At 45.2% G+C, this 13,000-nt stretch overlaps 1 protein-coding gene across 1 annotated transcript in view; it reads left to right on the top strand.

Annotated features, from left to right (window-relative positions):
- The first annotated feature begins 195 nt into the window (after positions 1 to 195).
- PTPRT (protein tyrosine phosphatase receptor type T) overlaps positions 196 to 13,000 on the top strand; it is a 1,068,951-nt gene continuing 1,056,146 nt past the window's right edge. The window contains exon 1 of the mRNA XM_032419927.1: positions 196 to 319. Within this exon, the coding sequence (XP_032275818.1) occupies positions 232 to 319 (88 nt within the window). The 5' untranslated portion in view covers positions 196 to 231. The remainder of the gene's footprint in view (positions 320 to 13,000) is intronic.

Genomic DNA, 13,000 nt, shown 5'->3' on the forward strand with positions numbered 1-13,000 from the left:
CTCGGGGGACGCCGCCCCCCGCCCCCGCCCCCCGCGTCCCGCCCCCGCCCAGCCGCCTCCCTCAGTTCGCGCCGCGCCTCGGCTCCGAGCGCAGCGGCGCCGGCTCCGGGAGCGCCGCGGAGCCCCTGCGTGCGGCCGCGCCGGCGATGCGGGGCCACCCCGCGCCCGCCCCAGTCCCGGCCCCGGCCCCGGCCCCCGCGGGAAGGGGCTGAGCCGCCCGCCGCCGCCCGGATGGCGAGCCTCGCCGCGCTCGCCCTCAGCCTGCTCCTGCGGCTGCAGCTGCCGCCGCTGCCCGGCGCCCGGGCACAGAGCGCCGCAGGTGAGTGCGCCCGCCGGGCCCCGCTCCCTTCCCGGCGCGCCCGGCGCCGCCGCGGGGGCCCTCGGGGGAGAAAGTTGTGCGGGCTCGCGGGGGGCGCGTCCCGAGGGCCGAAGCCGGGTCCCCGCCGCCGGCGCGGACAGCCGCGCCCGGGCCCGCGCGTCCCCCCGGGCAGCCCGGGTTTGGCGAAGTTCCCCGCCCGACTTTCCTGGCGGCCCCCGGGCTGGAGTAACTTTCGCGGTTGTTGCGAATGTCTCCACTTGCTGCCTCCCACTTGTCGGAATCTGTCACTTGAGTGTTTGGGGCGGCGAGACGAGAAACGGCATCGACGCCCGGGGTGGAGCGTTCGCTTCCCGCAGCTTCTGGGGCAGCGCGCGCTTTTCGTGGGGAGGACCGGTCGCCAGCAGGCCGAGGCTGCCGGGGCGGTGGCTTTTCTTTTCTCCAGGGAGAGACGGCAAGCTCCAGACTTTGCTCTAAATACGCCGCGCCCCTCAGCTAGTCCTGAAGCAATCCGCTGAAGGCACCGTGGGGGTGTTGATGTTAACGACTGAGACAGCACTACTTCCTTCCTAGCCCGTGGTTTTTAGCCGGAGTGTATGGGCGCCCCAGTAAAGGCCCTTCAAGCTGAGTGGCTTCGACCATTGAGCCTGTTTGTTCCTGAAAAGTTTTTTTTTTTTTTTTTTGGGGGGGGGGGACACTCATGTTTGGTTTGGCCATAGGAAGGAGGTGAGCAGAGGTAGTTCTCAGTGTTGGGGGGCTGGTGTGCTCCTAATGGTAAGTTGGCACGCACAGAAGACCACCACCATGCTGGGTCTTACACTTCACCAAACCCCACTGCAGGCAGCTTCCAGCCCCGAGGACCCCAAAGAGTGGGCGTAGGTGGAGGGAGAGAGGAAAGGAGTGGTGCAGGTATGCTTCCAAGTTCAAAATCACCTTGAAGTTTCTTACCACCCATTGGCTTTGGTGTGACCACACGGAGCGGAGATTGTTGGGGTCACAGGGACAGGCCGAGATGAACCATTGAGATTTAGGAAAAGATCAGTTTCGGATTGCTAAGTAACAGCGGTGCCCGTATATTATCACGAAGAAGCAAAGAAAGAAGAAAGAAAAAAAAGGGAAAGAAGCTGCGGTGGAGTGTAACCTCTTTAAACAGACTGCTTTTGAGGTTAGGAGCCGCTGGAGTGACGTTCCAGTGGAAATGCACTGGCGTCTCTCTTGCGCCATACCAAAATGGGAACCGAGTATGGGACTTTGGGAAGGGACAGCCTGTTTCTGTGGCTGGGAAGTTAGGTGACTAGGACACTTCTTTTGCGGTGTGTGAAGCTGAAAGGTTGGCTTAGCAAGTGAGAGAAGAGGGACAAGCACAACGCCCTTCTAAAGATGGTGTACAATTCTTGTTCTCATTTTGGGTCTGTATTAGGTGTGCTAAAGAGGGGAGAGGAGGAGGATGCTGGGGGCAGTCCTGGGGACCCGGGCGTGATTTGTGACTTAAATTTTTACTTTCCTCCAAGGCCTGGCCGTCCTGCCACACATTAACAGTACTCACGTTCCCGCGGCGAAAAAAACCCACCCAAAACCAATCCCACCCCCCGCCCCCGGATTAAAAATATTCTACCGCGGTTCTTGTGTAGCATGCGGTAGAACCCTGCCGGATTGGGGAAGCTGTCCAATGCAGAAAGCACGCGGGGTGCGATGCTCCCGCCAGGTGGCGCTCGCCCACAACTGTTAAAATGCCAATCTAGTTGCTTTCATCTCAGGAATAGAACTTCTTTTCAAATTTTAAATGAGTAATGTGTTTATTCAGCAGCCTTTTGTTAAAACATTTAGAGAAGTGTGAGGAGCAGGCACCTTTTCTTTGTTTGCTCTTTGGAACACACGGGAAAGAAAAGCAATCCAGGAGTACGCTTTGGGAAGAAATCTACTCCCAAGGCTCCATATGTTTCTTTTGGTTCTACCTGAGCAGAGTGACTTCTGCAAACCTACTACAGCATATACTTAGCAAGTGACTGTGTTTGTTCCAGGGGCTCTTTAAACATGTGAGATTAGCTTGTGTGCAAGAGAGCCTCATTAATTTGTAAAAATGGTGATTTTCTGTATATATCTATTATCTAAGATGTTAACATCTTAGACCATTTAGATTTTTTTTTTTTTTTTTTTTGCGGATTTTTTCACAAACATCTACATTTGTAGATGCAGGAATTCTGCAAGTGTTGACTTTTTAAAGTGGACTTATCCTCTTACTTTATTTCTAAATGCTGAAATTGTTGGAATCCAAATCTAGTACAAATATGACAATGTTTTGATTTCCTTTAAAGTATCTTATTTAAAACTTTTGGCAAGTTTGGGTAAATAATACGTTTTAAAACTCGGTGGCGTGCTCTCCATATTCTTTTAATCTGGAAATTCCCAGTCTTAAAAGCACTTTAAATTTGTAAGCTTGCATCTAGTACACAGTTAGGGTGATGTGTTTTGCTGTAACATGTTGGTCACTGTGTCCGAAAGTCAGTGTCAAGAGCTTGTCATCAAAAGGCAGTTTCCTTCTTCCTACTCTAAGATGTGTTTCATGAGCCAGGGTGATGTTTGTAAAGAATGATAGTAAAAAAGCATTTGAAATCAGCTTGTTGAGAGTGTGGCAAAACATCATTTGGGATAGGGCAAGAGAGAAACAAACAAACAGATAAGGGGATAGTCAGTCCATTTTCTAGTGGATTTCAGCATCTGTACATTGAGAGCAAAAATGGATCATAGAGGGGACCGACTTGAGATTGCAATTGTTAGCGATGTAGTCATTTAACTCGATACTCATTGCCAGTTATCTCTGGGGAGCTGTTAGCAGTACAGTCAAATTTTATTTTCTCTCCTGGATTGCTTGATTTCTTTCCTAATAAAAGAATAATTAATGTGCAAAGCTGGCTTGGATTCTGTTTTCGCAACAAGCACAAACACATCCACAGTGAAAGCAGACCGACCACTTTCTTGGGTAAAAAAACCTGCTACCTTTCTGCTCTATCTCATTTCTCCTTGCTGGTCCCTAGCGCAGCGCTTGCCATCTGTGACAGCCTCCGAGGGAGTAGGATAACTGTCACCTTTCAGAGCCATGATCACAGGACGGTACAGCATCGTTCCTCTAAGCACAGGATACTCCCGTGACTCTCTGACAGCATGTTGCTTTGGAAACAAGAGCAACGGCATGTCGGCGGTGGGTCCTTCATAAATATTTATTGATGATGAGGAAGAGATGGTGGAGTCTGTGGCAACTCTGATGGGGGCTTGGGGAGTTTAACTCGGGAGGCAGCCTGACTTAGGGAAACGAGGAAGAGCTTTGGAGTCTGAAGTCCTCCCTTTGAATCCCACTCTGCCTCTTTCCAGCCATGCCAGCTTGGGAATGTCATTTACCTTCTCCAATCCCCAGGTTCTCATCTGTAAAGTGAGGATAATTGTAGCCGCCTCATTGGATTTTGTGAAGACTAAAGATGATGTATGCAGAGTGAGTGAGTAGTTGGCCGGTGCACAGTAGTGCTTTATCCTAAAGGGGAGCCTGGTCTGTTACTTGTCTTGGCATTGGTGTGAGGACACAGGTCAAGGGGGCATTGATGTTAAGCTCAGTTAAGAGTGGAAAATTAGATGGCTGGGTTTTGGTGATGATTTTTAATTTTTCTTGGGGGCGGGGGGGACTGGATTCCCTGCAACTGATTTTATTTTATTTGATTTTCGGCGGGGGGGAGAGGGAGAGAGAATCTTAAGGAGGCTCCACGCCCAGTGTGGGGCCCGACTCGGGTCTTGATCTCACAGCCCTGAGATCATGACCTGAGCTGAAATCAAGAGTCGGACACTTAACCGACTGAGCCACCCAGACGCCCCTGTAACTGCTTTTAGAGAGATTTAGTACAAAACAGCTGACTCTGATACATTTGGGCATTCAAGAGTTCAAATAGGGAATGTTTAGTTTTAAGCACATTTTACCTTCTAAATGAGAACTGATAAAAACCCAGATGGTTACACATTGTAATAGGAAAGTATTTGGGAATATCTTCTCTCCCTTCCTTCCCCCTCCCTCATTCACTCTTCCTTGCCTCAGGGCTCTGTCCCCTGCTCCACGTGCATCTCTTACCTAACCTAGAAATCCAGTACCTGGCGCTCTGGGGGCAGTGGGAGGGTGGGAGATGCTTTGTGCACTTGATAAGCAACCAAAGAATAAGTAAACATAGAGAGGGCTGTGGCATTCCAATAAATAAAAAAAAAAAGCTATGAGATTATTGAAAACAAACCATGTCCAACAAGTGTAATAACATTTGCAAGCACATTACAGAATTGGGGCTAGGAGGCAACACCATGTAGATATTAACAAACAGAGAGTCTCGTGAAATCTTATAAAATGGATTCAGATTGGTTGGCAGTGGAAGACAACCATGACTTTTTTTTTTTTTAATAGATTAATAACAATCCGATGTAGTGATGATTGATGGTGTTGTGTCCATTCGGGCCAGGGTGGCAAGTTAGGGTCATGGGATTTAGCATTTGATGTGGTCTTGCTGGACACTCTTATTTGCCTGAGAGATGGGGAAATGAAGATGATAATGCCATTTATTTATTATCGGGAAGAGTTATAGCTTCTAAAGATGATACAGAGGGATTCAGGGAGTATTCTAGGCATAGATCCTAAGGGACCTTCTAGAAGTCAACTGTGAAAAATGGGAATTTGGGGAAAATGGGAAAATGTGTCAAAAAGGCAGAGTGGTGAAAAGGTGAGAGGAGCCATTCATGGGCGCCTGGGTGGCTCAGTTGGTTAAGCGACTGCCTTCGGCTCAGGTCATGATCCTGGAGTCCTGGGATCGAGTCCCGCATCGGGCTCCCTGCTCAGCAGGGAGTCTGCTTCTCCCTCTGACCCTCCCCCCTCTCATGCTCTCTCTCTCTATCTCATTCTCTCTCTCAAATAAATAAATAAAATCTTAAAAAAAAAAAAAAGGTGAGAGGAGCCATTCTGGAGTGATGATCATTTGGCCGGTTTTATCCCAAAATGTCAGTGTTATTTCCCTTGGCCTACCGCAGTTACCTGCACAGGCAAGAGTGTCTCAGAAGCCTTACCAGATCCACCGCCAGACTGGCAGGTAACTAAGAAACTAAAGGTAACTAATAAATTGAAGTCCACAGTGTTACAGACTAATTTTTTTTCACACTGGAGTCAGGCTGCTGAGGAATGTCTCACACACACACACACACACACACACACACACACACACACAGCCCTGGTGCGTGAGTGGAACAGATCTGAAATCTTTTCAATTTTTTGAATATTCAGCTTAAATTTTTTATTTGATGCTGGAGGGAATAAAAAAATGGTGATGTCAGTTTGGCAGTTTCCTTAGAAAGTTAAACATACACGTACCATAGGATCCAGCAAGTCCATTTCTAGGAATATACCCAACAGAAATGAAAACATACGTCCACACAAAGATATATACGTGAATGTTCATAGCAGCATAATTCATAGAAGCCCCCAAACTGGGAACAAGCCAAGTGTCCATTGACTGGGAATCCATCTAATGGAATGCTACTAGCAATGAAAAGGAACGAACTCTTGATAGATGTTACAACATTGATGAACCTCAAAAAACATGCTAGGCAAAAGAAGCCAGATGCAAAAGACTATGTATTAACACGAACTATTCAGAAAAGGCAAATCTACAGAGACAGAAAGATCAGTGGCTGCTGGGGCTGGTGGTGGGAACAGGGATTTATAGCATGCGGGCACAAGAGAATATTTTGGAGTGATGGAAAGATTTGAAAACTGGACGAAGGTGATGGTTGTATAACGCTACAAATCCTGGCTCCCTGGATAGGAACTTGATACGTTGTTACTTCACTATTCTAAACCTTTATTTCTGCATCTGTAAAGTGGGCACACCAGTGCCTCCCTCAGTGTTGCAAGAGCCACAGATAACTTCTGTCCATTGTCAAGCTGGGCGCCTGGCACAAAACAGCTGTTGCTCTTCCTTATCCCTTGCCAGTCTCCAAAATAGGCTTTTGCATGAGTTATTTGCAAGGCATTATTTTTGTTGTTGTTTTTTTTCTTCTTCTCTTTTTTTTCTTTTAGACTCTTCAGACTGAATTAAATCAGCTAACATGTCTTACCTTTCATCAGTTTGCTAAAAATGAAAAAGTTTTAGACTATCAAGTTTTGACAAGGATCTGAGCAATTAGGTGGCTTTGTTCATTGTTGAGTAGTGAATAAGGAAACAGCTTTTTTTGAGTGCTAATTTTATTAAAATTGCAGACGTGGATCGTTTGTATGTGAAGTATTTTGGTAGGGTATGGATTGGTGCTGGGAGGCGGGGGAGAGAATAGACCCTTCATTCATTTTTCTTTCTCATTAAGCCAAGGATGTAGAAATTTAACAGAAGAGTCGATGCTCTCCTGTACCAGGAGCAGATGCAACATGTTTTTGGCCCTTTAGTTTCCAAACAGGGTGAACAGCTGTCAGAAGTAAGGAAATAGCTCCATACCTGTGTTTTTTTTCCCCTGCTTTTATAGGGGGCTTCCATCCACACCCCAGGAGAACTTCACACTGGCACTCCATATGCTGCTCTTAAAAACATGTTTACTAACTTCAGACTTTTCTCAGCCTCATGAAGCTAGTCCTCTTCCCGGGCAGGAAGCCGTGCCGTCACCCCCATTCCCAGCTCCCGCTTCCCAGAACCCTAGTGAGCTTGTGTCCTCTCAGGTCACCTTGATTTTGCTTTACTCCTCTTTTTTATCCCAGTGGTTTTGAAACTGATCATGAGTTCACAAAGCCAGTTCTCTTGGTCCTCCCAAAACTCATGGTGGGGGTTTACATATTCATCCTTTCCGAGTCATGCATTTGTCTCAAGCATGAATTAATGGATTTGTGTCAGCGAGGAGAACTTCTTAAAGATAGCTTAATGTTTGATCATCAGGAATGAGTGGCCTTGGATGGTCTGGACTTGCTCTCATTGACTATAATTGTGACTTTTGTTTTTGCTGCTCACATGGTCACAGGATGGTCAAAGGAGCCCCATTGAACCAGATCCTTCTTCGGTACTTTTGGACGTCTTTGAGAGCGACCTTATTTTTCTGTGACAACAAGGATCCCCAGGCTCACCTCTAGTTTTTCTGTCCCAAACATGCAGTCAGTTATTTTTTTTTAAATTTTTTATTTTTTGGTATGACTATAGTCTTTGTATTCTTCTATTTCTTTCTTTCTTTCTTTCTTTTTTATTATGTCCAGTTAGCCAACATATAACAGTTATTTTTTATTTTAAGGAGCTGTGGTTCTTTTTGTAGAGACATCAGAATCTGAGTTTTATTGGAACATTGGAAGAGAACAGAGTAAAACAGGGGCAGGAGGTAGTGTTAAGGATAGAAAGATACTTTAAACAGCATGCATTTATGACTGCTTATCTCTTTGATTTTTTAAGGTTGATTTAAGCATGAGAACTTATTGATCTAATTAAAAATAATTTTGTCACTGTCACACTGTGTGCTTAGAATATAGCCTAGAAGTTGATGCCACTGCTTTTTTTTTCTTAAGCATCTTGGAATTGGCCCCTAAGTGCCTGGGTCCAGATGAACTCACCTGTCAGTGTTTCTTAGGTACAAAAGACACAAATCCCAGTGTCACTGTAAGCGAACTGTGTTAGTTATCTACTGCTGCGTAACAAGTTATATCCCTCACCATTTCTGCGAGTCAGGAATCTGGGAGTAGCACAGCTGGGTTCTCTGGCTTTGGATCTGTCCACAGGCTGCAAACGGGGTGTTGGCGGGGGCTTCCGGCAACTCGGCTGCAATGGAGAAGGCTCTGCTTCCAGCCTCACTCACATGGTTGTGGTTGGAGTGAGGGGCTCAATTCCTTGGGAACTCTTGGCTTCCTTGCCGTAGGAGTCCCCCTATCCTAGCATGGTAGCCGGCTCCATCAGAGTGAGCAATTGAGAGGGCAGGAGAGAGCGTGAGCAAGACAGAAGTCAGTCTTTTTTGTAACCTAATTTTGGAAGTGACCCATCACTTTTGCCAGCCTCTGTGTGTCCAAGGTAATTCCCTAGGTCTAGCTTCCTGGCAAGGGGAGGGAGTCAAATATGGGCTTGAAGGAAGTGGGAGTCGTCAGGAGCTGTTTTAGGAGCTGCCTACTACATGAACCTCAAAAAACAGATAAATGTAGGAAACCTTGTACCTTGGAGAAAAATACAAATATAACTTTTAAAGTGTGTTCAAATCTTTTAATTCTTTTTATTATTTTAGGAATCAGTGTCAGTTCAGTGTCAAGCTTTTATTTCTTTAAAGGCCTTTGAGTAGAGAGATTTATTGTCTCTGAATTGACTTGGTCCAAATCTTAAAAAAAAAAAAAAAGTTAATTAATAGGGTCAGAAGGTAAAAATGAATTAACATGAAGACCCATCAGAAAACTTTTAAAAACTTTAAAAGTTGAAGGACTATCATGTTTTTATAAGACTATAAAACTCTGACACTAGTATCTAGGTTCCACAAGAACCAATTTATAGAAAACACCAACCGATTAGGTCTATAATTAAGCTGAAAGTTAATATTTTTATTACATTTAGATATCCCAGTTTTAAAAGTTGGTACTTATTTTAGACCTTTTTGACCCATTTCCAGAGGGTTTTTTATTGTCACATAAAACAAGCATTGAGAATTTACTAAGTTACAGTGATTTAAAGGTTTAATGTAAATATGCTGATAATTATGGATCAAAACATGTCCTCCTGTACTCTTAAGTTTTGACTGCTGTTGTAATAGTATGGTCATTAGAGAAGAAGTTCAGTCACAGTATTTTTTTCAGGGTAGCAGTGGTTTGGAACCCTGAGATCTCCCAGTGAAGGATGGTTTTGCCAAAAATCAAGGTGGGCTGACCAGACATTGGACTTCCTGGTGGGGACCTGCTCCGGGGATGTCCCTGATGTCACAGATGGCCTTATGGCTTGGCAGGTGGGAGGGGTGGGAGGGGTGTTGCCAAGGCCCCCATTGTGGTGGCCGAGGCAGCATCTGCAGTTAGGCAGGAGGGTCGCTGGTTTACGATGCCCCAGTACCCCCTGGGGAAGGGGGAAGCTGAGACACCTTGAGTTTGCCCTTCATCCCCCTGGGGAAAATGTTTGTCTCTCTAACACTTTCAGGGGCTTGAATTTCTGAGTATTAACTGTCATTTATTAACTGTCATCTTCAGTCCTGCCGAGTCAGGCTGTGCAGAGTTGGGTGCCAGGCACCCTCCCCTCCCCGGTGTGAGGGGGGTGGGGGCATAATTTCCCTAGGGGGTCTAAGTCGGGGCTCCCACACAGCTGCACCTGCGGGGTGTGCCGCGCGCTCTGCTAGTGTTGATTTCAGTCATTTCCATGTCCACCCCTCTCCTAGTTTCAGATCCAGACCACCTGCTGTCTTCACTGCTAGTTTTCTTTTATTCAGTGATTCTTTCCTATGCTGACTGTTGTCCATATACCGTCTCTTCACCTGTTACATTATATATATGATATATTTTTTTTAAAGATTTATTTATTTAACAGAGACAGCAAGAGAGGGAACAAAGCAGGGGGAGAAGCAGGCTCCCTGTGGGGCTCAATCCCAGGACCTGGAGATCATGACCTGAGCTGAAGGCAGATACTTAACGAGTGAGCCATCCAGACTCCCCTTATATATATATTTAAAGATTTTATTTATTTGAGAGAGAAAGAGAGAGCAAGCGAGCATGAGTTGGGGGGGAGGGGCAGAGGGAGAAGCAAACTCTCCTCTCAGCAGGACCTGGAGACCATGCCCTGAGGGGAAGGCAGATGCTTCACCGACTGAGCCACCCAGGTGTCCCTCTTTTTTACCTTTTATTATCAGAAACATGTGTGTGTTGGGGTGGAGGGAGTGGTTTTCAGCTCAGAAACTTCAGAAACCAAGATTTAAGCCAAGATTCTAACTTGTCTCAAACCAGGGATGGGGCGGGGCGGGAGGACTGATCAGTTCTATTCAGAAGCTGGGAGCACTGCCAGCCTGTTTCCTTTATCCCGTCTGGCTTAGGATGGTTATCTTCCTCTAAACAGCATTGTCTGGAACAAAGCAGAGGCCAGCTCTCTAATACTTGGGTTGTATTGTCTTGAGGCCATTTAAATTAGTTTTACAGAGGAACTGTGCGGCCTCCTGAAAAAGGAAAGTTAACAGTTTTCAGATTCTGTGATGCTCAGCTCAAACACGCAAGCCCCTTACCGCACCCAGGCACCATCCCACCATTGCTTCAAACACAGGTTCAAAAAACTTTTTTTGGGGGGGGGTATGCCTATCAATGCAAATTTCCCATTTAAATTCAGTCTTTTAAATTTTCTGCACAGCAGATGTGTGTTCCAAGTAGAACATTATTTCTGGGACTTGACCCTCTGAACATCATTTTTGGTGGGAGGAGTACAATTAACCTGAACAAATCCCAGACTTCCAAGATGTGACTCTTGTATACATATTTTAAAACGTAACTTAGGACTACTCCCCTCATTGGTCACTTTTTTAGTAAAGGCTGATGAAGTCAGCTTTCTTACCTTTCTTATCTTTATCTCTTCCCACATATAACACATTTAGCATGTGTTTAAATTCACTTGTGTGCAAAAGCATATTGTTATTGCTTTTACCTGGAAATTGGCTGAGCAAGTACTGAAGCATTTCTCAGTTCCATTCTCATTTCCTCTCGCCTCCTAAACCTCAGTAGCTATCATTTGTCCCTTGAAAGTTGCCGCCCACCTGTTCTCCCTGGAGCTCTAGGGGTCCTTGGTATCTACCTGATGCCATGTTACCTTTTCACATGTCTAATAGGGGGCTGCTCTTTGTGATCCATAGGTTTTGGCTCAAACTTCAGATGCTTCCTGCTTTTTGGGGGTTTTAACTCCCTTTGGAGATCCTTAGTACTAGCCACTGTTTTGGGTCATATAGAAGATTCCAGGAGTTATGCCTTGAGCCACCTTTTATTATATGTCAGGTCCATATGGTTGGAGGCAGAAGAACAGTGGGTGAATGTATGCCACTTGACTGAGCCCTTTCACAAAAATTTTTATGTTTCAGGCATGTTTTTACTTATTTTTTCCTACTTTGACGTCTGATCTCTGACTAAATCTGGCCATCACGGTGAGCTCTTCATGCCTGTCCCACTTCTGACACCAATGGCGTAGTTTCAGATGGATTATGGATTATCTGGCAGAGACCTGGTTTGTGCTCCCAAACTTCCATAATTATACTCCCGATTCATTTAGCCAGAGACACAGGATATCATGGAAGTGAGTTGACTACACAGAGGGGAGGCAGGTGTAGTGTATCTTGGCCTGAGCTTTTCTGGCTTCTTAGTTCCCTAATGGGGTGCATAGTTGCTAGTGACATCAGGTAGAATCCTGCTTATACACAGAAACAGCCCCATTTTTGCTGTGCCATTGCCCTTTTATATCAGCATCTTGGAAGATCTTATTCTAAAAATATGCATATCTATTAAGGCATATTGCAAATATTATTAGGCTCTTCTGGTTCATGAAGCAAATTCAGCATCTGGAAGGCCACATCCTCTTCTGTCGGAAGAAAAAAGAACCGATGTTCTAAATGTAACAATCAACTATTAATAATCGAACTATGCATGTGTATTTTAGTATACAATGCAGAATGGAAGGCTACACTCTGTAGAAGAGGTATGGGGAGAAATGCAGCTGAAGTGGTAGATGAAGGGCATTTTGACATTATCTGTAATATTCTATTTCCTTTGGAAAGGGGAGCACACTTTAAGAAAATTTGTTAAAATTAGTTGATAATTCTTGATAGAGAAGAACATAGGTGTTAATTACACTTCTCTTTGTAATATTTCTGCATTTAAATTATTTCCTTCAAAAGTGATCCCCTTGGAATTTAAGATTTGTCAGTGAAGTGCAGATGATAAGGATTTTAAACATATGTGTTGCTTCCTTCAGTCATTTTTTTCAAAACAAATTTGGTATTGTTTTCTATATGGGATATTTTCTTTTTTTTTTAATTACACTTCTTTTTTTTTTTTTTTTTAAAGATTTTATTTATTTTTCAACAGAGAGAGAGAGACCGCGAGAGAGGGAACACAAGCAGGGGGAGTGGGAGAGGGAGAAGCAGGCTTCCTGCCGAGCAGGGAGCCCGATGCGGGGCTCGATCCCAAGACCCTGGGATCATGACCTGAGCTGAAGGCAGACGCTTAACGACTGAGCCACCCAGGCGCCCATGGGATATTTTCTTTTAAAGTCTATAGTTAGGATCCTGTGGGGAATTCTAAGACCCCTGCATCTGGTTAGAAAGAGAGAAGTAAATAATTGTGTTGCAGATACAGGGAAACATTTGAGCATGTGTGATTGGGGCCCCGAGGGGGAGGGGGCCTTATTAGGTATCAGTGCCTTTCCCCTTGTAACACCCCCTTCTCTCTCCTGGTACCTCCATGGAGAAATAACACAGATTCTGCCATGGGACAGCTTCTGTCCCTGGGTTTGTTTGGGGCCCAGAAAGGCACATTTGAGATAGAGGAATCATGTTGCTCAGGCTTTTCAGTGTTAGCAGGTGCTGTGAATCTGGGCACAGTTTTACTATCTGTGAAATGACCAGATGATGTCTGTTTGTTTGTTTGTTTCTTTCTTTCTTTCTTTCTTTTCTTTCTTTCTTTCTTTCTTTCTTTCTTTCTTTCTTTCTTTCTTTCTT

This window comes from Phoca vitulina, unplaced genomic scaffold (genome assembly GCF_004348235.1).
Source record: "Phoca vitulina isolate PV1807 unplaced genomic scaffold, GSC_HSeal_1.0 scaffold22, whole genome shotgun sequence".
Lineage (NCBI taxonomy): Eukaryota > Metazoa > Chordata > Mammalia > Carnivora > Phocidae > Phoca > Phoca vitulina.